General features: G+C 42.9%; 1 protein-coding gene across 2 annotated transcripts in view; it reads right to left on the bottom strand.

The window, feature by feature from the left end:
* PLXNA2 (plexin A2) overlaps positions 1–25,354 on the bottom strand; it is a 415,423-nt gene that overhangs the window by 247,504 nt on the left and 142,565 nt on the right. For both annotated transcript variants that reach the window (XM_083745460.1, XM_083745461.1), the window contains exon 4: positions 5,959–6,093. In XM_083745460.1, the coding sequence (XP_083601586.1) occupies positions 5,959–6,093 (135 nt within the window). The remainder of the gene's footprint in view (positions 1–5,958; positions 6,094–25,354) is intronic.

The raw sequence follows: 25,354 nt of genomic DNA, 5'->3' as shown, positions 1-25,354 counted from the left end.
CATAAGATCAGATCACAATAGTACAGAGCAGTTGTGTTAAGCTTGTGAGTTAAAAGCAACAAGAGCATTTTCTCTTATTCAGGACAAATAGCCTAGAAATAGGATATCTGTTAAACAGATGTGACAAATCATTGACAGACAGATATTATGTTCAATAGACCAAAGCTGAAAACATTACAGATTCAGTTTCAAATGCTGTACAAAAGGAAAATAATAGAGATAAAAAGTTATATGGTGACATCAGCAACCTATGATAACTGCTTAAGGGCAGTTTCCCAGAGAATAAAGGTCAAACCATCAATTTCACCAGCTGATTCCTTTTTTTGAATTTTCTATTTTACATATACAAGCAAAATGAAAATATAAACATAAAATCCCCTTTGACTTCACTCCCCCACATTGTGGATCTTAATATAATTATTTCCCCCTCTGCATCTCTTTCATAACTCTATTCTCATAAATCATTTATCATTCCATAGTTCAATTTTTTGCTACACGTTTCTGTCAATCCTACCAATGTATGTAATTGTTTACAATAGTTTTTCAAATAGATTGTAAACTTTCCCCATTCGTTATTAAAGTCTACCTCTTCCTGGTTTCTAACTCTTCCTGTAAGTTTTGCCATCTCAGCATAGTTCATCAATTTTATCTGCCACTCTTCCTTGGTCAGAGTTGTAGCATCTTTCCATTTCTGGCTAACAGAATCTGTGCAGCCGTGGTCACATACATAAATAGTTTAATCTGGTCCTTCAGGATCTTTGGACCTTTAATACCTAAGAGAAAAGCATCTTGTTTCTTAGGAAAAGTTACTCCTAATAAAAGAACTGATTCCTAGTCTGCTCTACTAGTTTTGCGGATACACACATGCATACCACCAAAGAAAGTCAAGGAATATAATCTGCTAATAAATAACTTAATATGGTGAATAGGCCAAAAACAGAGGGAGGGTCTTTGATTGCAAATGGCAGAATAGAAATCATAGGAAAGAAAGACATGGACCACACTTTTCTCCCTTACATCACTGCATGGACAGAATTTCAAAGCCAGTGAAGTACTAGGATATCTCCCTGACAAAACTTGTGAAGGCAGAAGAAGTTTATTCAGCTTTCTTTGCTTCTCTTTTTGCAGACACTAGTGAAGTTTCAAAGTCTCTTCAAAATTTCATATTTGATTCCAGCTGCTTTTGCAGATTGAATTTGGTGGTCTTTTTTTTACTTTCCTCTATTTTTGTCCCCAATGAAATAACCTATGCTTTTTTTCCTGCTAGTCATTAAAAAGCACTCTGCACAAAAAATGTTTCACTTTCTTAAGATCTCTGTGAGAAGAGTCTCTTCTCTTAACTGGGAACAGTGGTACAGAAACAATCACGAACAGGTTAACAACAAAGGAGACATGTAAAACACTTCACCATTGAGTAAAACACAGTTCTTAATGGAATTGCACTTTAGGTATTTTTCATTATTTAGTAACTCCCCCCAATTCACAATTAAGAGAATTAGCAGCTCTGATGAATATTTAGGCCCTCTCACCCCATAACAGATGAGTTGAAGGCATCCCTGCTCCATCTCTATTGGGAAACTTTGTGTGTGGTTCAGTTTCTTTGAATTCTTCCTGCCAAGCTAGAGATAAGGCATTCTTACAAAAATGATCAGCCAGTTTAAATTTACAATGGGACATTATAGTTGAGGAAGCACAACTCTTGCACCTCACAGCTGGGCCCACCTCCATTTGCTGCTTTGACAAAAAATAGAATAGAAGAAGTCATGTTGATCCATTAGAAGAAGGAGGAAAAAAATCTAAGATGCAGTATCATAATACATTTATTAGGAGCAACTGAAGGTCATGAAGTGCTGAGCTAGCTTTTGTGATTCACTGAACTCTTCCTACAGCTGGATGTTAAACAAACAAGAAGGGGGGAGAAGCAAGAAAGATGTTGGTAAAGGGCTTAGAGCACAACCATCTGTAATATGAGTTGTAAGAAGATGATGATTCACGAAGCTGTCTGGGGTACACTGTACTCTGTGTTTATAGCTCCAAGGCAGGGGTGGCTAACTCTTTTCACTTAATAATCACACAGCAGGATTATCATCTCTGATGGCCATGTGTCCGACTTTTCAGAGGACAGTCTTCTGTTTGTAGGCCTGTCAGAGGACAGTCATCTCATTTGAAGGGTTGTTCAGTCCATGTCTTGTTTACAGATAAAGAACCATAAGGTGAGAGGGCATGTTGCACTTCAAGAGTCAGCACCTGGGCAGTGCAGATCACCTGGCCACAGTCTTCCCCACAATGCAGAGATGCAACATGTTTCTATTTAAATAATGATTTCCAAATTTACATCTGTACACATTAACTCATGCAAATCTAAAGCAGTTCTGTGTTCCTGTCACAGACCGCTGCCCCTGCTAAAGAAGTTGATAGTTAACTCTTTATTGACAAGAGAAGCAGCTCCCATGGTGCTCCGGATACACACACACACACACACACACACACACACACACACATTTTCTAACCTCTAGGCAGCTGTCCACAGGTTACAGCAACAGTGGGGCCCCTCCCCTCCTCCACTTATATACCCTCTTCTGAGGGGTTGCATGACTGCAACCTGAGACTTTGCCTGCATGGAAGTTGTTGCTGCTCTTCCCTTTTCAAGCCCCTCCTGGTCCTAGAAGACAGCGGGGTTGGAGAAAGTAAAGAGTGGACTGGCCCTTCCCTTGTCTGAATAGTTTCTTCTTCCTCCGTGACATCCTGCACACCTTCTTCCATCTCAAACTGCCCTGATTTGGCTCCTGCCATGCAGGCAGCACTAAGTCCCATAAATCATTAGCTCCCACTCCTGGGTCACACTCCTGACCCCCTGCCTCCACCCCACACTTTTTGGAGCCCTGCCAGTCCATGTCTGTTCTTCTGTGCCTTTTGATGATGCATAAATGCCAACCTACTGCTAGCTATGGACTATCGGTCATTTGAATATAGCCCAAGGGGTCTACTTTGAGTAGAACTACATTGAATACAGTGGTACCTCGCAAGACGAAATTAATTCGTTCTGTGAGTTTTTTCGTCTTGCGAATTTTTCATCTTGCAAAGCACGGATTCAAAAAAGAAAAGAAAAAAAAGCACGAAACAAACTTGTAAGATGTCTTGCAAAGCAAGCCCATAGGGAAATTCGTCTTGCGAAGCAACTCAAAAAATGGAAAACACTTTCGTCTTGCGAGTTTTTCGTCTTACAAGGCATTCGTCTTGCGAGGTACCACTGTACAACCCTATGAGTCTTTTTTTTATTCAATATGCGCTAATGTAGAAAATTCAAAAATTGGAAAATCAAGTCCATTATACTGCCTTCTGAATATCCATTTCCAAAGAGTTAAATTTTACAAATAAAAATGTAGTACAAACCAGACTCCTTGAGATGATACCCTCATCTACTGCCATACACACAGCACTAGACAAATTATTCATCATTACAGAGCCATGAATGATAGCCACTAAAATGCTTAACTGAATCAATGAACCCAAGAGCAGGGCTTCATGGCTGGGACCTCTTGCATTTTCTCATCCCCGACAGGAGTGGAATGCAGTTGATCTGTTACAGTCGAGGTTCTGGATTATTTACATGGTGTTGGCTCCTTTAAGCAACAGACTCTAGTGGACTGCAAAGGCAATAAATTTCCATCATAATCATTTTGGTGTTGCCGGGTACAATCTGGTTCCTTTTTTCAGAAGCACAGTTTATCACACTCATAAACAGGTTCAGAGCAAGGACCATGAAGACAGTAAATATCAGGGAATCGAACAGCTGACACAACCCGGGAAGCAGTGACTCAGCTACCGGCTCACTGTTTAAAATTTGGTTTAGAGGGAGTTTGTCACTCTCCTGTTTCCTCTCTAGTGAAATGAGTTTTGAACATCAAGAAAGTTCAGAGCAAACCATCAATTTCATACAATTGCATGCTCACATTAAATACCATCCAAGTGGAATTGTGCTGTCTTTAGTGCATGCTCACCAGCTGAAGTGTTGTGTGGATCACCACCCACATCTATTCACAATGGCTATAGGGTAAATGTGATAAATGAGAAGTACTGACAAAACAGCCTGGGGCAACTGAGATATGTACATTGTGAATTCACTGCAGAGGGATCACTATGAAGTAGAGAAAATTATAAGTGACACTCATGGAGGACAACACAGATAAATTGTGCTTGTTCATAAGAAAGAGGAAAACCCGTGAAGATAACAGTGGTATCACACTAAGAGAAATCTCCTATCTAGATTGCATCTATTGATACAGTCTAGTTCTAGTAGAATTCATGCACATGTTGCCACGGTCTTCAATCAAATGGTGATTATTTCCAGTTTGGGTAAAGTCTTAGGCTGAACCTTTCAAACTGAATTGAAAAATTATTGAACAACCTAGTGAGCAGTGAATGGATAAAGTCTAACCCCATCACAGAACCTGTTTGCAACTACTCAGAGACACTTTCTTTCCCCGCATCAGCCCATTCCAAGATAGCACAGATGTAGCACTAAATGAGCAATCCAAACCCTCCTTACATTGGGCTGAAGGTAGGTTTGAAATGAGCAGAGGTGTCCTTCCACCCAGCTCTCCTTGTGCCAACCTCCCCCATCTACCTACCTACCATGCTGCTGGGTAGAAGGCACATTTGGCTGGATCACTGTTGGATGCCCCACAAAGCCATATCAGTGGGGAATTGGGGTATGGATTGCTCTAATACCAGGTATAGGTAAGTTAAAGGTAAAGGACCCCTGGATGGTTAAGTCCAGTCAAATTCAACTATGGGGTGCAGTGCTTATCTCCACTTTCAGGCCAAGGGAGCCGGTATTTGTCCGCAGACAGCTTTTTCCGGGTCATGTGGCCAGCATAAATAAACTGCTTCTGGTGCACAGAACACCTTGACAAATGCCAAAGTGCACAGAAACATTGTTTACCTTTGCCCCATAGCAGTACCTATTTATCTACTCATGCAGGTATGCTTTCAAGCTGCTAGGTTGGCAGGAGCTGGGACAAAGCAACGGGAGCTCACCCTGTCATTCGGTTTCGAACTGCTGACCTTACGACCGGCAAGCCCAAGAGGCTCAGTAGGTTAGACCACAGTGCCACCCATGTCCCTTTAAGACCAGGTGTATAACTGCATTATGTGGGTGAAATTTAAAGCAAAAATTGAATGTATTGGTTATATCTAGACATTTTAAAGGCCAGGGCCAATGAGTTCTTAAAGGTTTAGAGGTGGATCAGAGAATCATTAAAACTTATTAAGCTGATCATTTGGTCATGGAACTGTATCTGAATTTCCTACATTTCTAAAGAAAAAGTACCAAAGTCTCAAAATACTTTCAATCTAAACATGCTTTGTATGTTACACTAACAACATTCAGAAGTGCCATCCAGAATCCTTGCCACTGCTATATTTTCTAACACTAAAAAAGGGAAGGTCAGGATATGGCTGGACAGAAGACACACGTAACAAAACTGTATCCTGCACCTGCCACACATTTTATCTCCAATCACAATATTGTGATTTCATAGCCTCTTGCACACACAAACACAACCTTGAAATCTAGAAGAATAAAACAACAAAGGGCAATTCTATGTAAAAGTAGCCTACTGCCAAACACAAGGAGAGGAATGAATGGAAGTGGCTTCTGCTAGGGATGGGATTTGATAGCAGAATGAAGTCCAAATCCCCGAACCATATTTCATTCATAGTGGCACTGTCCAATTTCCATTTCTTAGACACTATAGTGTGCTGATGAGAAGGAAAACTCCTCCTCCCCTGGTGCACTGACAGTTGTCTCTGGCCAGACTCAGATAAAAATAAAGCTACCTTTGGCACTATCCATACCTGAAGCAAATGTTAAGAGCCCTTTGGAATATGCAAGGCTTTCCCATTGCAGAGGGGCTAAGCTTAAAGCCTACTGTGGTTTTAAAGAGCAAGGCTTACCTGTCTTTCTGACATGACATAGAGGTAATTATGATCTGTGGAGAAGGCCATGTCACGAAGGATATGACTCCCGTCCTTGAAAACTGGCACCATTTCATATTGAATGCCACCATGAGGAGGCCCATCTGCTCGGATCTGGAATAAAGACATACTGCAGGTTAAATCACTGTCATTAAATGTGAGGGAGAAATACAGGCAGATCCTAACCAAGTGGCTATACAATGGAAAGTAAATACATGGCTGGTTTGATACCCAGCACATCCAAATGGAAGCATATTATAAGAGTGCTGTGAAGAATTCACAAACGAAATTTGGAATGCATTTTAGGTATTCAGTGGTTAAATTGCACACAGAATGGAAAGGAAAACAGAGGAGAGTCCCTGCTCCAATCTCCACAAGTCCATTGACCTTGTGTGCACAGAGCATAAATGAATACTTGGATGCTTATAGGCTTTCTTCATGACTGGGTCCCCCACTATTCAGGTTCCAGTTGTGTCTATGCAGATACAACTTGAATGCATGCAAGCCCTTTGTCAGGGATGGGAAACCTTTGGCTCTTGCAGGTATTGGAATTCAGCTAGTCCCAGCCAGCATGGCCAATGGTCAGGGATGATGGGAACTGTAGTTTAGAAGCATCTGGAGGGCCACAGATTTCCCGTCCCAGCTTTATGTGTACATAATAAATGAATATATGGAAGCTGAATGATTTTGCTCATTCCCACCCCACTATGTGTTGATTCTTCATACAATTTCACCAAGTGAAAAAAGCAAGTGTGTCACTTCTAAATGTCAGCAGAACACAGGCTTGACCTGAATGCATTGTTTGATCATGCATTCCTTTGAAACAGAATATAGACATTCAAACACAGTTCTTCATTTAATTTGTGAGCAACAGGCCACATAACAGAGGTACGAATACAGGAACCAGACCCTGCAGCATACCCAGATGCCAACTCTGTCCCTTTGTCTACACTGACAACACTATTACAGGTCTGAATAATGTCATACACAACATCAGCTCATCTTCCAATGTGAAATATGTATATCTGTATCTCTATATAACCCTATATACCTGTCAACAATGCCCTCCTGTGTTCAACATAGGAGAAATAGACCAGTTGCTACACTAAATAACAAACAGAAACAAATCTAATATCAGCAAAAGCAATATTAATAAAAACAGTGGGAGAACATTTCAACCTTTCAGAACGCTCTGGAACAAATAGTTCCACACTGGAACAAAGGAATTTCAAAGCAAAACTACAATGTGAAACTGCTGAATTACAATTCATCAAGAGGTTCTCACTTGTGGACTGAATCAGCAAAATTTAATTTTATCACGCTATGTGTGTTAATTGGCTTAACAATGCCAGAATGTTTGTATTATTTATACAACTTTGTGTGAGAGAGAATGGCAACTGTTACCATCAGTACTTTATTTGTATTTTATTCCCTCTGCAAATACCCCCTCTCATCTGATGCAGGACCTGATTTAGTAGTTCAGAATGGACACCAATCTGATCCAGATCGATTCAGACCTGAATTCAAATTGTGTTTCTCCCATTCACTTGCACTGGGAAACCAAAACAGCCATAACCTTCTTGCACCCCCCCCCCCCACATAAGTGAATGCAATTTGAAGTCACGATAGTCACTTATGAGGGGAATAACTCTTTGTTAGCCACAGTTAAAGTATTGCTTTTTTCAGTTACCGTTATTGGAGAGTATTGGGCAAGATTCTGGCCTGGATTGGAAGCTATAGCTGTCAGGGAGGATAGAGGGGCCTGGAAGACTGTATTTGGGGCCCAGGCCTAGGGCTTTCTACCCTTAATGTACCTTCACTGTGAGAGGATGGAAAAGTAGACAATGTAGGTAGGGGCTCTAATCACCGATTCCCAGGTTATTTTCCATTATTCCTTTGTACATTTGCTCCAAATTTGAAAACAACACTTTAGTGCACCTTTACCTATCCCCCTTTTTCTGAAACCCCCCAACTATTAATTTCTCACTTATAAGCATTGGAAAGAGGACCCTAACTGCCACCCATGCATGTCTGTGCCTATCGCCTTCCAAGGTGACAGGCAACATTATCCAAAGCAATAAAGTGTTTCAAAAGCCCCAAATTCTAGTATCAAAACATAAAAGTAAATAAAACAATAATTTTATTACATAAGAGCAAAAACCTTCCATCAGTTATACATGGCGTACACTGAGTGGCATAGCAGCCCACAGTCTGAGTTAGCAATTACATATATAATTGCAGCTTGGGCTGGTAATAGTTAGAAACTTGAACAATGACTTTTCAAATTTAGTTACAGATAGGTAGCCGTGTTGGTCTGCCATAGTCAAAACAAAAAAAATCCTTCCAGTAGCACCTTAAAGACCAACTAAGTTAGTTCTTGGTATGAGCTTTTGTGTGCATGCACACGAAAGCTCATACCAAGAACTAACTTAGTTGGTCTTTAAGGTGCTACTGGAAGGAATTTTTTTGTTTTTTCAAATTTAGTTAGCAGACGCCTACATCCCATTGTTTTAATGATTCTCATTGAAGAGCTAAACCTGTGTCTGGGCTATCACCACCTTGGGCTATAGGTATCGGCAGCATAGCAGCCAACTCCTAGGGGCCTAAGTTCCTTTGTCGTCCCCCCCATAGAATATTTGAGGGGGCTGCCCCCCTCCCCAAGTTGATGGGCATGTGTGTGCACTGTGTCTTGTGAGCAATTATTTGGGCCAGGGCTTACAAGCCACCCTCACCCCCAATATTTTATTTTAGTTGGCAGACCATAGAATAATAGAGTTGGAAAGGAAGTTGAGGATCATCTAAGCCAGCCCCCTGCAATGCAGGAATATGCAGCTGTCCCTTACGGGGATCTAACCTGCAACCGTGGCGGGATCAGCACTATGCTCTAACTAACTGAGCTATCCAGTAGGTAGGACTAAGCAGAATCACAGTATTGAATGTTCATCCACACAAAAATAGAACATCAGGGAAAAATATTCTAGCATAGGTCTCCTCTCTAACACTTAAAGGTTTTTTTTGGGGGGGGTTGTTAAATGAAGGAGTATTCAAGCATGTGAGCCCCACATAAAGTATGAAACAGTACAACCCTGACATGGGTTTACCACCCAGCAACACCTAGGCATTTACCTAAAATCAGTAATGAAAATGTGATTTAGTTCAGCCCTGTGAGGCTGCCCAGCTTGTGCAGAAGATTTTGAGGTGTTGTTACAAGCAGCAAATTGTGAGCTATTTCATTTATTATGTCTTTTTTAAAACCATTGTGAGGAGTGCCATTTGGATTTGTCAACTTTGGGAACTAGAATGAAATACCTAAAAACAAGTTTGAAATTTTTATCCAATACGGGTCACCTCCTGATGTTTGCCGACTCCAATAAATGAAAATATAGTCCTTGGCTGATAAACAAATGAAGCAGAAGGGTATTTGGCTTGTTCTGTACGAAGGCCTCCTGGCCTGTTGGTGTGGGTGATATTTTAGGCTTCATTATACAAATCCCTCCTGCTGCAAGAAAACTCTGCTTGGATTATAACAGACCCCTACGCACACAGCAGGAACAGAACTGTTTTGAGTACACCCGGGTCTCTTTTCCAATGTTAATCATTTATGGCCTTTGGGGAGAGAGGGGGGAGGGATAAACAAACAAATTACATTGTCTTTTCCCTACCAGGATTTGCATATTTGAGTAGCCATTTGATTACAACATGGTGTCTACATAACACCAAGCTGCAAACATTGGCAACCATCAGGCTGGGAGATTAGACCAGCCATGTGAACCAAGGGCTCCATGAAGCCGCCTGATGGGCCAGTGGCACTCACTGACAGAGATTCTGTTACTTGCTGGCCAGAAAACCGCTGTGTGCGAAGGGGCGCTTCAAAGCACTTGCATGAGATTCCATGCTAGGAGGATGGGGACAGAGACTGAGCTGTTGCGAGGGGGGAGAGCTTGTCACAAAGGAGCCATCTGCTGCAGCCTCCTGCCTGGCTGTCGCTCATTGTCCCATCTTGCTGTTCAGTGACTCAATTTCTAATTGTCAAGCTATGTTTGAAGCATGAAAAGAAAATGTTAGCGATGGCTGAGCTTCTGGGAAAGGTAGAAGAGAAGTCGAGAAGGGCCGAGGAGAGAATCAGAACATTTATAGAACACTTTCCTTTCCCCCCAAAAAATGACAACCATAATAATTTATAATGTTGGTTTAGCTCCAAAAGGAAAATAAGTGTGCCATGTTGCATGATGGGTAAGACAAGACAAAACTAATTCAAAAGCCCCATCTCTGCTCAACATCTCTGCCACATTTAAGAAAGCAGATTGCTGCTCTGTCCCCAAGCCCAGCTCTCCCAGCAACCTCCTTCTCCACCCATCATTAAACCAGCTGTTTAAAACAGTTGCCAAGACAACAGCCTCCAAAGTCCTTCCATTAAAATGTCTGATTGTAATTTAATTAATCCTCGCAGGCCAGTAGGCAATGTGTTTCTAGGCCTGGCATGGTGGCATTTCTTGATCACTGAGACATGACTGAGTTGGAGTTTCTGGCAAGGACGCATTGCCTTTTCTTTCCATGAGCAGATAATCAACAAATCCTTCATAAAATGGGATATCCTCATCTCATTCAGGTCAGAAGAAATGCCCTGAGTGGAGTATGGTGCTAGGGAGGCAGTTCAATGCCCTCCTATGCCACAAATTCTCTGTATGACTTTGGCTGTGTCAGCTAGTCTTGCTGTTGGATTAAGGCACTTGTCTTTAACACTAGGTACATAATAAATGGTAGAGGAAAAAATAAGCACATTCCTGTGCATTTTCTTATGACTATCAAATAAAAAAACTTAGGTGTTACAAATGAGGAAGAGAAAGAGGGTTAACATGCTAGTTTCACCCTCCTTTGTCATTGTATTGGTCACCATCTAACTCACAGAAGGTGACAATCTGAAGAGAGCTTTGAAGGCTCCCCGTGCATTTTAGAACCCTGCATTATTAAGGTTCTAAAATGTACCTGGTACATCCATGGCTTTAGAGTGACACCTTGTAACAGCAATAGAGGTGGCAGAACCAGCATGCTCATTCCTGCTGTCCCCCTCACATGTTTGTTAACAAAGCATGCTTCCTGAAGCAATTGCAAGCATTTACATGGTTTCCATTGATCCAAACTAGAATGTGCAGTTTTTAAAATGCCAGTGTGGAAGCTATGCATTATTTAGGTTTTCTAGAGCCATAAACCATTCTTACATTTTGAAGGAGGCCTTAGATGCATTAGATGTTGCTGGACTCCAACTCTGATAATCCCTGCCCACTAGACATTCTTTCAGGAGCTGATGGCACGGAGTCCAAAAACATCTGGAGGGTCACAGTGTGACCACTTCGGCTTCAGATGGACAACTGTTGCACAGTGGCATCTTGGGACAGGTACCTTCTCTTTTTGTCTACATTAACTCACTTTCATAGCACTACAGTTTTAAAACCTTTCCCCCAAAGGTCTCCATTAATCATTTATTGGGGCCATGCAGATTCTGAAAGAGCTAGAGCTAATTAATAAGTGACCAGTTGAATCTCAGAAATTCCACAGAAAAAGGCATATCTGCAGGTAGAAACTCACAGAACAGTTCATGAAACAGAGGATGGAGAAGAAGCCTACACTAGGACTCAGCTGTGATGCTGAGGAGTCTCCTGGGATGGAAGAAGCTTGTTTTCTCAATCAATGCTGATGTGTGTTTGCAAATACTGGTTGAAAGGAGCCTAACAGCATAATCTGCAAATCCAAATATTAGCACCAGCTCAGAGCATTCAAGGCCAGCAAAACATTTGCATGTGACCAAGCAGAATGCATTCCAATTTGGAAATTTGAGTTCTTTAAAGGCAAGGTGGAGATTTGTCTCGCTAATGCTCCTACAATGTAGACTGCAGGCATAAGCTCCGCATTATCTTAAGAGATTAGTAAAATACCATATTGTGCCATGTATATGTTGCAGCATAGCACCCCTGGTGATAGTGTCTGATCCATTCAAGTCTCTGACACAACACAGAGGCCCCCACTCGCCTATTGTACTGCTTCTTCTCAGTATTTTACTCACCATCACAACTGTCATTGTAACTAAGCTATGATGGGTCGGCATCTCCTTCCAGTTCCTCTCCGCAGGCTCTCATTAAAGGGTGTTAAAAACTCTTTGTGGGAACTTTCCATGATTAAATTACCTGTCTTTTTTCATTATGAATTCTTCAGAGAGACAGAATTTAATGACAAACTGTTAGGTGCCGGAAAAATAGCTGTATAAGTGCCTGCACACCGAGCTTCATATCATGAAGGCAGCAAGGTTTATTCCTCTTAATTCCCAGAGAACCATGGCTACATTTCCCATGTCTTCAGACATACAGAAAGGGAATATCCAATCTGGCATTTTGAAGAACTGCATCCAGTACCTTCTGTGCCCCTCCCTCCAGGAGACCCCTGCCCCACTAACTGTCTTAGCCCAACCAGAAGGGTAGGCCTGAAAACTGATAATGAAAAATGGGGACTATATTTCAAAATGAGCAAGGGCTGAAAAGCCAGCAACATTGGTTCCACCCTGGCCTACGTTGCTGGCTTATCATGGTTTATTGTGCACCAGCAACATGCTCATGGACATGACCACGTTGCTCTAACTTTGCTGCTCATTTGGTGTACGCAGGAGAAACCAAGCAGGAATTTGCAGTTCAGTTTGGCTTTTCATGAAATGTGAACCTGGGGTCATGGCTTGTTGCTCCTTAATATACAGGGATTCTTAAGCCACCTCTTCCTCCCAAGAAGGAAGGGTAATGCAGCTGCTGTGAAGCTAGTTTAGCAGCTCTGTCCCACCTGGCAAGCTGCTTCTGTCAAGCTGCTGTTTATCTGGGCAGGTGACACCCCTACTTAATTCAGACCTTTTCTAGGGTGTTATCTCCTGCCTCACCCACCCACCAGAGTTCTTTGCAGGCTACACAATTCAGGCATCAGTGTGTAGATGGTGCAAACAAATGAGCCAAGATATAAACACACCCTCTTCCAGAAGTTGCAGTCCAGTACGATATACAATAAAATCCCCAACCTCATTAGTCAGATCCTTTGGGTACGTGCCCCCAGAAATGTTATGGTGCTGAAACACCTGCATGTTTTTAGCTGTAATGATTTCTGATATAGCTGAAGAAAGTGAAGGGATCCCTAAATCCCATAACTGGGGCAGGGGAGAGAGAGAGAGAGAGAGAGAAACCTTATGACTACAGAATGCCATGATAACAAAATGAGAAAAGAGAGTCACAAGGCATATTTCATAAATTTACTCCACTATTGTGAAGCTGCAAGGATCGCTGGATCCTGGGCTCTTCGGCATCTACGTGGTGGCAGTCACTTAATTTAACATTTCTTTTTGCTGCTAACTTTGGCATCTGCTAAGGCTTCTATATAAATAGCTTCACTATCACAAAATACAGCAGAAACACCCAGCCTCTCAAAAGGCTGCTGTTCAGCTTCCACACCTCATCCTGTGTTCTGATACATTAAGGAGCAATACTGGCATGATTTAGTGCCCTGTCTTCTGGGTGGGAAGCTTCCCCTTTGAAATTAAAGTGAAATACTAATCCTATTAAAAATCTTCCCCTTAAATCATAGATATGTCCATGAGGAAATTAATGATGACTCTTTACACGCATATTCAATTCAAATCAGCGTATCCAATTAACCGTGTTACCTGCAGGCCCCCTCATCTCAGCATCTCTGTCACACTTCCTCTATTTAGCCCTAAATTATTGTGGAATAGAGTAATTCGTAGTGGACATCATCTCCATTTGTTGTTGTGAGGGCATCAGTAAATGGGTTCATTTTCTAAAGGCTCTGTGAGAATCTGCTGTACGTGAGAGAGTATGACACGAGGCACAGCTCCTTCCAAAGCAAAAGGAAAGCCATAAACACAAAGCCAAGAAGCCATTTCACCTCATTAGAAATTAAACACACTAGTCAGGTTACCACTTTCCCAGTGTTCCAAATGGGATAGAAAATAAACCAGCCTCATAATAAAGGCTTGTATCGACTAAATTATGATGGGCTGCTACGTAGACATGGTAGTAATAAACACCATCATCCATTTTAGACTGCAAATGGGCAGTGAAAGCTAAGAAGCTTAGTTGATGGCAAAACAATTCCTACCATGTGGATGCAACAAAGCTTTACTTGCTGGATTTCTACGACACATGTATTACAGGTACAAGAGCCCTGCTTTGGGGGGTGGGGTGTAGAGACATACTGGCAGCTGTACTCGTTGGTACAATAAAAGGCATCACAATTGACTAGCCTGTAGGCCTTAAGATGTTGCTGGACTAACAGCTTCTATCATCCCCGACCACTGGGCACCCTAGCAGAGGCTGATGTGAGCTGAAGTCAAACAATATTTGGAGGGTCTCAGGTTCCAAAGGAAATGCAACTGCCATGCTTACATCACCATCTCACCCTTTCTCTCCTACCTGCTAATGTCTTTCATAAGAACACAATTCGGGAGAAACTTTTGACACACTTCACCAGACCCAGTTTCCAGTGCCAGCTCCCTCTCATCTAGGAGCTGTGAAAAAGCAAGCCCCTATTCATACTCAGAATGCCTTCCATTTACTACCAAGTAGCTACACCATAAATCTAGCCTTGGGAAATTGTTTCCAAGTCAGGGCGTGCAGTTGTCTTGCTTCTCCTTCCTGTTTTAGAATTAAGCTTCACCTAACTGGTGGGAAATACAATGTTTTGAGCAGCAAAAGCTCTGTTTTATTAAAACACAAGCAGATGTGGTGGTAATATTAGCAGAAGACAAGAAACAAACAGATGTATGAATCCTGGCAGACCTCCATGTATAAAATATAAGGCACTGGTGTGGTGACCCTAGCACTGAAATAGATTTTTGAAGCCACAACAATCAGGAACATTAACATGTGATTTGGGGCTGCAACTAAGAACAGACAATTGAGCTGGGACTGCAAATCCAGCTTGACATCCCAGGCTTTTTCTCACACTCCTGGGCATAAGATAAACAAAGCAGCAACACAGCATGAGGCCAGGCAAGCCTGTCTGCTTTGATTTTCAGGCCTAACCATTCTTTGACATATGCCTTCCTTCTTACTCCCATTTTTTCCTGTTTATTGTTTAAGGCACATGCTCTTTGCAAATATACATATCCAATGATTCCACCACTTCCCACCCCCCCTTCCCAGCTGTAGTAAGTGGTAATTATAGAGTTAAATATTGCCTCCGTTATTATGGGTTGGGGCTAAGACCCCACCCCTTTAACTTATTCTTGTGGTCACTTTCATTTACTTTTCATTTTCCTATGTAGTTGTCTGTGTTACTCTGTTCATCAATAAACAGCCTCTTGTCCTGGGTCTACAACAAGGCTGGCCTACCCATGAGGCAAGGTGAAGCAACTGCCTCAAGTGGCAGGATGCACAGGGGCAGCAGATCCAGCCTCCAAGAAATGCATCCCCCATTGCTATGGCAGTGGCCTTGGTGGCAGTAACAGCTGCAGCACACTCCTTGGAGGCTGGATCAGCAGTCCTCCCACTGCCTCCTCTACAGCAACCTTTTGGTGAATAGAAGGTGCTCCTGGTCTCCTACCCTCCTTGTTCCAGATGTAGATCTTCACTCACCCTTCCTCCTTGGCGGGGGCAGGGGGACTCTTAAGTTGTGGGCGAACATATCAGACGACACAGCGATTCTTCAACAGCTCTTGTTTATTCAGAGGCCAGAATAGAACTGAACTGAAGAGCTCAGTCAGCCTGCTTATATAGAGCTCGAGAACAGCGTAACTGTTGCAACTTTCTAAAACTATCCAATCACTGAATGTCACTTCTGATCCTTCATTTGCATACAAACTATCCAATCACTGAATGTCACTTTTGATCCTTCATTTGCATAACTATCTACAGTATCCCCCTGCTGGCCCAGGGTGAGAAATTCAGTACATAACAGGGACACCGCCACCATGCTGTGGTTCATGTCAGGTGCCAAAATGTCTTGGCAGGCTCTGGCCTACAAAGTGAGGAAGCTTGCCTTAACTGTTTAGTATAGTCTATAGTCTATAATGATCATCAAACTGCAGTTTGCACGGCTGCCAATTGGCAGCCATGCCTCCTGCAATACGACAACAGAGCAGCACCCAGGTGTCCCAGCAGGAAGGCAAGTGAATGGCGAAGCAGTATGGTGGCAGGTGGACCAGGCGAGTTGCAGAGGAACAGCCGGGACAGGCCAAGGCGGGTCCCCAGCAACTGTCCTGCCCTGCTGCTTCTGCTGCCCATCTCACACCGATGCCACATCTTTAGCTTCATCATCTGACCACCCTCAGCCCCACCCTGCATTATTGATCACATGACATGGTCCATGCACACCATTTGAATAGCAATGCCCTCCACTTTGGTGGGCCCGTCCCCCGCAAATATTTTATTGGAGGGGTGAAGAGATGGCTCCTGTGTTCATGTCTGTGTGAAAAAAACACACATGCATGTTCTGTGAATCACTAGAGGAGCTTCAAGCCATAGAGAATGTGAAAGGAGGAGAGCTGGGACTTAGATCTGAGAAGCTGGAGAGTGAACTAATGAGGCAGAATTGGGAGTGCAGCACCACATTCAATGCTGAGAAGAAAAAGAAAAAGAGCCACAGGGTTTATTTTCATAAGGCTTTATGACCCAAATTATTTATAGATTCAAGTCTTTTGTAAGTTCAACACTCGTGTCAAAATGTTTGGCTGTGTATTTCTTTTTCTCTCTCTGGCACACACGCACTCACACCCAGGCTTCCCAAGCCCTATTGATGGAAATGTTAACTAAATGTTCAAAGTCTCGACTCAGCAGCCTGAAGCTCCCTAGAGGAAGGCTCATAGTCTGACCCTAAATGCCAAGATAATTGTAAGGGAGGGCAGAAAACTTTAAACTATCTCTCCATGCAGCTGCCTTGCCTGCTAATGCTGCACTGTATTGGAAATGGTTGGGGACAGCTTTCTTATGCTGTATGTACAGTGCTTGTTGTTATTGTTAAAAATAAATAAACAAGGTGCTAGTATTTCTGTCTTGATAAATTGTAAAATGCCTCTCCCACCTCTCCCCTCCTCCCGTGTCCCTCCCCACTTTTCTACTGAACTTGTGGTGAGCTTTTAAGAGTTGATAATAAAAATAAAACATGCACAAAGCCAAATGTTTTATTTTTAATAGATTTTACTAGTTTGATTTATCAAGAACTAAAAATTAAGACTGATGCCAAGGGCACCAGTCCCAAAATGGCTACTATAGGATGTGTGGCATTGCACAAAATCAGAAAGAGGAGAGTCATTGATGTTTGCCCCTGCCTCATCTCCCATGTGTACCATAGGAAGTCACTGCTGTATCCTGTTGGTCCTGGTTGTGGCAATCACACAATATTGATTTGCTCTGCATGTACAATGATGCTGTTGCTGCCTAATAACAGGGAGCATTCCCTGGTGCCAGGGTAAATATACAAGTTGGCTAGCCACACTCTCACTTGCACACACACACACACACACACACACACACAGTGCATACATGTACTCATCGTACACATAGACTACAGATGCACATGCAACTCCCCCGCCCCACATTGCACACAGATATCTCCTTTGTCCAACTTCACCTCCCCACCACAGACCTCACATACATGCCTCTTGTTCTCTTACATGCACATAGACAATATCTAGATCTCTCTCCCCACTTCCATCACACACAAACACCACAAATATATCTCTTCTGCTCTCACACAAAGCGCAGCTCTCAATCACACTCAGAGAGAAGCCCAATCATAGGGCAAAGGAGGCACCCACCAGGCCTGAGCATGTGGGGATAACCCTGCCACCCCTCCAGCCCACTGTCCCCACCCTTCATCTAGTCCCAGCATGAGATGAAGATGTCACCCACCACTGATGGCCTGAGTGTGCAGGGATAACCCTGCCACTCCTGCCTTCCATCTCCAAGATACACACACGTGTGTGTGTGTGTGTGTGTGTGTGTGTGTGCCCCTAGCATTGGGCAAAATAGGTACCCACCTCTGGCTAGCAGGCAGCAGTGGCATCCTGAACAAAGGTGCCAGTACCCTATTCTGGAGTGTTCTGCCAGGAAAAAAAACAGTGCACACACAAACACACACTTTTAAATAAAGTATTATGATGATCATTTGCTATCTTGTCCTGAGAAAATCTTGACTCAGCTCTTTGTGCAAACATAGGCATGCTTTGTTACAAGAGTAGGTAAACCAGGACCAATTTGCAAGACAAAAGTGGCATGGTGAGAATACATGAGCCTAGTGTAACCTGGGCTAAACTGTGGCTATATGTGATGCTCCATGCTAGAGCTGTCACAGCTTCCTGCAGTGATTGTTACTCTGTGTATGTGTATGTTCGTTTTATTGGTGCTTTGTGAATTTGCATGAGATGTAGGTTTTTTTCATGTTGCTGTACCTTGAGTCTTATCTGCTAATACATATTTAAATAAATAAACACACACACTTCCATGTTGCCTCCTTCAGAAACATTCAGAGGCACTGCAGACGTTCTTGGTACAATGGCTGCAAACCCATGTGCTGAGGCCCTGTATCGGATTTTAGACTGCAAGTCCCTTAGGACAGAAACCTGTATAAATAATAATATTTATACTGGGGGATAGAACAGTCTCTTCATAGAGGCTGTGAATGTGTGAAATTTAAATTGGCTCTGAGGTTCAATTTACTGTGTGATGTTCTTACTTCCCATATAAATGCCGGTGAAATTAGTGTGAGTTTTGTTTGGCAAATTACAAATTGAAGTGATAATCCGGATTTCACTGTCGCCTGTATTGCAGGTCAGTCTCCTTGAGATTTCAGAGTATCGGCATGGTATACAAAATCCGATATAACCAATTTGCTTCTAACTAGATAAAGAGCACTGGCAGAGATGCTGGACTGTTAGAAAAACTCTAAACAGGGCTGGTAAAACTATACCTTTTGGAGTCTTCCTAATAATACGTTTGTGATTTGGGGCTGTTCTAAAAAAAAGTATTTTGGGTATTTGGGACTATAAATCCCACCATCCTTGACTACTGGCCATTTTCACTGGGGCCAATCAAAATTGTAGTTCAAACATCTGGAGGGAACGAGGTTGTGGAAACGTATATGTTACTGGCAGAACCATGATTACATGTGTGCATTTTCAGACACAAGAAACCTGTTAGCATAGAACGTGTGTGTGTGTGTGTGTGTGTGTGTGTGTGTGTGTGTGTAAGAAACACAATGACTGAATACTTGAAATTCTAAGTATCCTAATCTTTGTGTGCTGAGAATTTGTGGCACAAAAATGGTACATGTGGCAGTCCAATAATTCTCTCATTTCTCTCCTTTTGTAAAACAAGGACACAACATTCCTTTTGTTCTGTCTTAGGAAAACAGATCAGTGCACCATGTTCCATAAAAACTGAAAGGGCATGGATTGCTTTAAGCCTCTTCCCATTGCTCTGGCCAAATCCTTTCAAGGGCACTTTGGTGTGGGCAAAGATTGAGACAAAGTGACCCCTCCTGAGTCCAGACATGGACACACAGACAGGCAGATGCCACATACAGCTTTTATTCTAGCAGGAGCCCATGGTTCCCTTTTGGCACCAGAGAGCCTGAACAGTTGCAGCTCTGGGAAGGGACTAAAACTTGGAGACGGATCCAGCATATGCAGTGCTCCTTACTTTGGGTATGAAAACATTTTCACTAAACAGAAGCTGGAAACTGAAACTGAGTCAGTCCAAAAAATGTCTTTTCATTCCACCCAATAAACACATGCATGCAAGTGCCTGTACACACAAATGTACATTTTGCTTCATATGCTGCTAGGCTGTTACTCTGCGGTTCATTAGAGAAAATTATTATGTACCGTTTGTTACAGGAAATTGTCAGGGCACACAATACTTTGCATAACAAACAGCTTGCTGCCCCAAAGGGATGGGGTTTGCATGTTTGCTGTGGTGGAGCTGCTTATGAATTGCTGAAGCTCAGTGGGCAGATTTCTTAATCCAGGACTGCTGCAAAATCAACAGAACTGCATATGCAAGTGGATTACCATAGGGTCTACTGATCACCAGCTCTAGACTCCTCAGTGAGTAAGAAGGTTTTAGATTAGTTTTTCCCTTTTTCTCTCTATCCTTACTGTAAAGATGCTGAGATTGCTGGCAATTTTTCAGAGTTAATAATCTAGTTACAAAATGAGATGAATACATATACAACACAGTGGGACAGCTTCCAATATTCTTAATTTCGCATGTCAGTGAAATAACCCACAAGTATAGGAACAAAACAAAGTCGACACTTTTAAAATAGTCTTTTATGGTCTTTTGTGTGTGTGTTACATAGACTTTTTTTTTATTGTGAATTCCTTTGAAAGTATCCTAGCTGAAAAGCGGTGAATTAAACAATCTATGGCCTTTTAATCTATTTTTTGTTTTTGTTTGTTACTATGAGATGTATTTTTGTGTTTTTATATTGTAAACTGCCTTGTGATCGCAGTACACAGAGCCCCAGTATGGAATGTAGTCACAGCTGTGTGAGGGATCAGATGTGCATATGCTGCAGATCAGTGTCCCTACAAAAGTGCTGTCTAAAGGGACTCAAAGAGACAAGCAAAACAGAATGCTTATTCCTACCAACCTCTGCATCCCAGATAGTGTCCTTTCATAATGAAAAAGGTTCTCTTCAAAAAAAGAAAAGGAAAAATACTAATGTGCCTAATGATTACCAGCTTGTGGTACACCAGAGCTGGGTTTTTCACTGGTGGCACCAGTGTTGTGGAATGCTCTCCCTGCTGAAACAGGTGAGGCCCCATTGTTACTGGCGTTCCACTGGTGCTTGAAGACACACCTGTGTGGTCAAGGGCTTGCCTACACTTCTGCTTCTCCCACTGGTTTCCTCTGGGGAAGCCCGCTGTTTGCTTCTGAATCAGAACAAATGTCAATTGGGTTTTCTGTGGATTGAAATTTGTTCTGATCGTTGGTGGGGTAAACAAAAAACCATTCAGACCCATGCCTATATAGCATGGGATAAGTCAGGGGTAGTCAACCTTTTTATACCTATCGCCCACTAATGCATCTTCCTTGATGGTAAAATTTCCTTACTGCCCACCATTGCTCGATGGAAGGAGGATTCAGCTTGTGCTGTAAAACTCCCTACCGCCCGCCTAGAATCCTGAAATGCCCACTAGTGGGCGGTAGGGACCAAGTTGACAACCCCTGGAATAAGTGGAGGTGTGGATGAGCCCAACCCTTCTCCTGATCTCAACTTAAACTTCCTGTTTCCATTGCTGTTTTAACTGCTGTGCTGTTTTAATGGGATTGTGGCAATGTACATTCTAATTGTAGATGTTGAATGGTTTGATGAAATTGTTTTTCTGTTATTTTAATTACAGGTGTTTTATGTCACTGTCTTTACACTTGTAAACTGCTTAGGCGCCATCTTGGCAATTAAGTGGCATATAAAGTATTATCACTGTCAGTATTATAATAGTAATAATATGGCACAGTGATTAAAGTGCTAAATTTCAACTCTGCCATGAAGCTTAGTGCCTCTGCCTAACCTGCACCATGCTATCAATACAGGGATAAAATAGGATAACATACCTCTCTGAGCTCTGTGGAGAAGAGGGCACAACTTTAATAAATAAATATATCAATGCAAAACAGTTGATCCTAGAGCAAGAAATTAATCTAGATCTGTCTCATGCACTGTAGTGGAAATGGAAAATTTATGCATGGGAGGTCATAAGGCTGCTGTGCATGGCTGCAAGAGCAGTGCAGGCTCAGTAAGGAAGTTAGAGGTAAAGTCCACATCAGAGAGATTTTGAGCACAAAAGGAAGCAATGAATGTATCCTCTCACAGCTGCAAATATACAACCAGCTGTGGAACTAACTTTGCCTTTCAGTCAATATTTCTAGAGCAAAATGTAATATTCAAGCTATTCGCTTCAAGCTCTACATAATTGAAGCAATGAAAAAGGGAAGAATTTGTCTCGTTAAATATTTTACGAATGCTTTACTGACTGGTGCCATTCCCGTGGTTTCTGCCTTGTGGCAGAAATAAGAACTTCAGAAACAAAGAGGATTCCTCACCACCATTAAATGTATAGCCCAATGCAATTTATAAGGAAGGGGGTAAGGAACCGTTTTCAGCCCGAGCGCCGCATTTTATTCTAGGCAGCTTTCCAGGGTCGCGTGCCAGTGGTGGGCGAAGCCAGAGGCACAAATGGACTGAGCCAACCTTTTGTACACTACATTTGTTTCTACACACACTCAGACACCCCTCCCTTTCCTCCATCCAGGCAAACAAGGCTTAGATCTGACATGCTGGCCCACCCTCTGGATCTTATACTTTGCCTTGCGTTATCCCTGCAAGGGCTCACCCTCACCCTCAATTCATGATACTTTTATTGTTAACTTAAATGGACTGCTTTTATATATGCTGTGTTTTTTATATATGCTGTTATTTATTATTATTATTATTATTATTATTATTATTATTATTATTATTATTATTATTATTATTTTATGAGTTTGTGGGTGCTAGACAACTTAAAGCCCTGAGTCCAGTAGGTGATATAATTTAATGAAGACGTTGAGTGTCAAAAGCTAACTAAGTTAGGCTAGACCCTGTGTATTAGGCTGTGTACTAGACACTTGTAAATGCTCTGGAATCAGCATCTGTTAAAAGCTAATTAAACCAGACTAGCCTCCTGTGTGAGGTGATAGCCAGGGGAATTATTAAGAGCAACAGAGCAATCATTAAGAGCAACAGAAGATCAAAGGAACTACTTGAGATGGCAAAGAGGTGGGTTCCCTTTCACTCTACAGATAAAGCCAAGGGTTAGAGAAGTAGGGGAAAGAATACAATGCTAGCCAGAAGCTGAAGAAAAGCTGCAGGCAGGAAAGGCAGAGTCACAGCTGGTTTCTGTTTGAATCCATAGCTATGGGAGAAACAATATCATCTCTGGGTGCCGATGTTGTGAATCACTTCATGGTAGACTGAGGTTGTATATATGTGTAAATAAACCATATATCATAAAGACGCCACAGTTTCTGCTGTGACTCATTTCTAAAAGGAAACACAGTCCCTGGGTAAGCACCAGGAAACCCTGGGATCTTACACTGCCCTGGAGATTGGGGTGACATGTGACAATGGGGTCATAAGTCGGATCTATGTTTCCAGAAGGAGGGCCTGTGAGTGAGGTGTGCCTGAGTCAAAATGGAGGGGGGTGGGAAACAACACTGTCCTGAAGCTCTGGCCTACCTGGCAGCAAGGCAGTCCAACGTTTAAAGTCCAGGGGTCGATCCACACAAGCAAAGTCCAAAATCCAAAGGAAATGAGTCTAGGGCCAATCTAAGTAACCCAAGTCTGAAGTCCAGCAGTCAGAATACAGTCCTGTGGAGGTCCAGGAGAATCCAAGCCAAGCCAGCAAGGGCTGTTGAGCAGGCCCAGCACCTCGGCTCTGCTTGCTTTGTGTACTTTGCATGCTGTTTGCAGCATCTGAGCTTGATGAAGCAGGTGAGCCACACCTGCTCCAAGCCTACTCCAGCTGTGGAATCACACCCCTTCTCCCAGAACTAGTGAGCCCCACCTAGCCAGCTAGGGAGCTGGGCTGTGGGCCTTTGCCTGCCTCAGCCTCCTATAGTACCCCTCCCTCTGCTCCCTGTGCCTCAGAACCCACCGTGTTCATGGAGACAGGGGCCCCTCTGGCTCTGCTAATGGGTCCTGCTGCTCTGGTTCCAGTGTACTGACCCCAGTCCCCTCATCACCCTGTGAGTACTTCCTTCCCCATCCCCGGGTGTATCCCAGTCCCAGCTACACTCCTTGCCGGGATCCTCCTCCTCCTCTCTCTCCTCCCTGTCATCCTGCCAGTTCATGACAAATTCTCATTGAGCAGCTTGGGAGAATGGAGCAATGGCAGAGCCAGTGGTTTGGGCAGATGCTCAATAGCAGCAGTGATGGATGGAGCAGCAGAACCAGCAGTTTGATAAAAATGAACCAGTACCTAGCAAATGGGGAGCCACAGTTAACTGATTTCTTTAGTCCCTGGGAGTCAGCTGTGGAAAATGGGGGAGCAGGAGGAATTTGAGGTGTGTGAGAGCATGCAAGAAGAGCAGCTGATGCCTGCTGAACAGGTGCCTGTGGAGGTGTCAGGAAAGGATGCAGCAGGAGGCATTGGAGGTATGTGAGGACACACAGGAAAAGCTCGAGGCTTGCATGTGCCTGCCGGAAAATCGGCTGGCTCCTGCTGAATTGGGTGAGATAAAACCCTCCAATGATTTTGTTCCTTGAGTGCCCCGATATGGTCTTGTGGGGTGAGGACCCTTCCCTATATTGGGTGTAGCCCTTAAGCAGGCTCCAGCAGCCAGGGCCACGCAAGGTCCCATGGGTTTGGGGGACAAGAGTGACTGGGAGGGTCACCTGCCATTTTTGGAGCCCATGAAATATTCAAAAGGTGTTAGGAGTAAGCAGAGAGTGGTATTCCTGGCCACCAATTAGGGTGGGCTGGACTAGCTAGTCCTGAAAAAGGTGCCTCCAGATAAGACTTACAGCAGGAGTCGCACACACAAAGGCGAAAGGTAAGGACGTGCTCTACACCAAGAGTAATCAGCTGCCATAGCATCTTTAATTTATTTCTGCCCGAGAATACTTGTTGAGAACAAAACCAGCAGTTCAGGAAGATCATTTCGTTTGAAAGGTTTTTTATTTGAAAAGCTGTCATCCTGCACCTTGTCATATCCCTGCTCGCAGGAGAGGAACTTTAATAATGTGCCACCTCCATGCAAATGAGCTACTAATTAATTAAGTACTATTCTTCTGGGGATAGATTCATTAGAATCAAATTTGGGGAGCTGGGCAGACAAGGTTGGTTTTTCTTTTATCATGATCTGGTATTTTATTTTCCCCACGAGTCTGGACACTAGAGATTCAACTGATCGAAATGGCATGACCTCCCTTCTTTTAAGACAAAGTACAGTAGGTGGAGCCAAACTCATAATTCAGTCCCTTTGCCTTAACTGCGGGCCAATTACTTTGAACGTAAGTGTGTACAGGATTGCAGCCTTACGCTGCCTTGCACAACAGCAAGAGCAACACTCTTCTTCCTTCCATTGTACAGTAACAACTAAAAGCAGCCCAGACATTCAAGGCTCATAGTGCATGCACAGAATAACATATCCAATGACAAATTCTGAGTAGTGCTGTGCAAAAACCCAAAATGTAATAGAATATTGCTTGCAGTTTTGCATAACTCTCTACAACTGGTGTTAGCTTCTGTGGAAGGACCAATAGCAGGGAAATTTGTACCTTTAAAGCAGGAACTTTTAAAACCTGTTGACACCAATCCTTATGTTGCCAATACCATTAGCAA

The sequence above is a fragment of the Podarcis gaigeae genome (genome assembly GCF_964106915.1).
Source record: "Podarcis gaigeae genome assembly, chromosome: 6".
Classification (NCBI taxonomy): domain Eukaryota; kingdom Metazoa; phylum Chordata; class Lepidosauria; order Squamata; family Lacertidae; genus Podarcis; species Podarcis gaigeae.
Note: the sequence above shows the minus strand (reverse complement) of the source record. Positions and strands in the feature narration are given on the sequence as shown.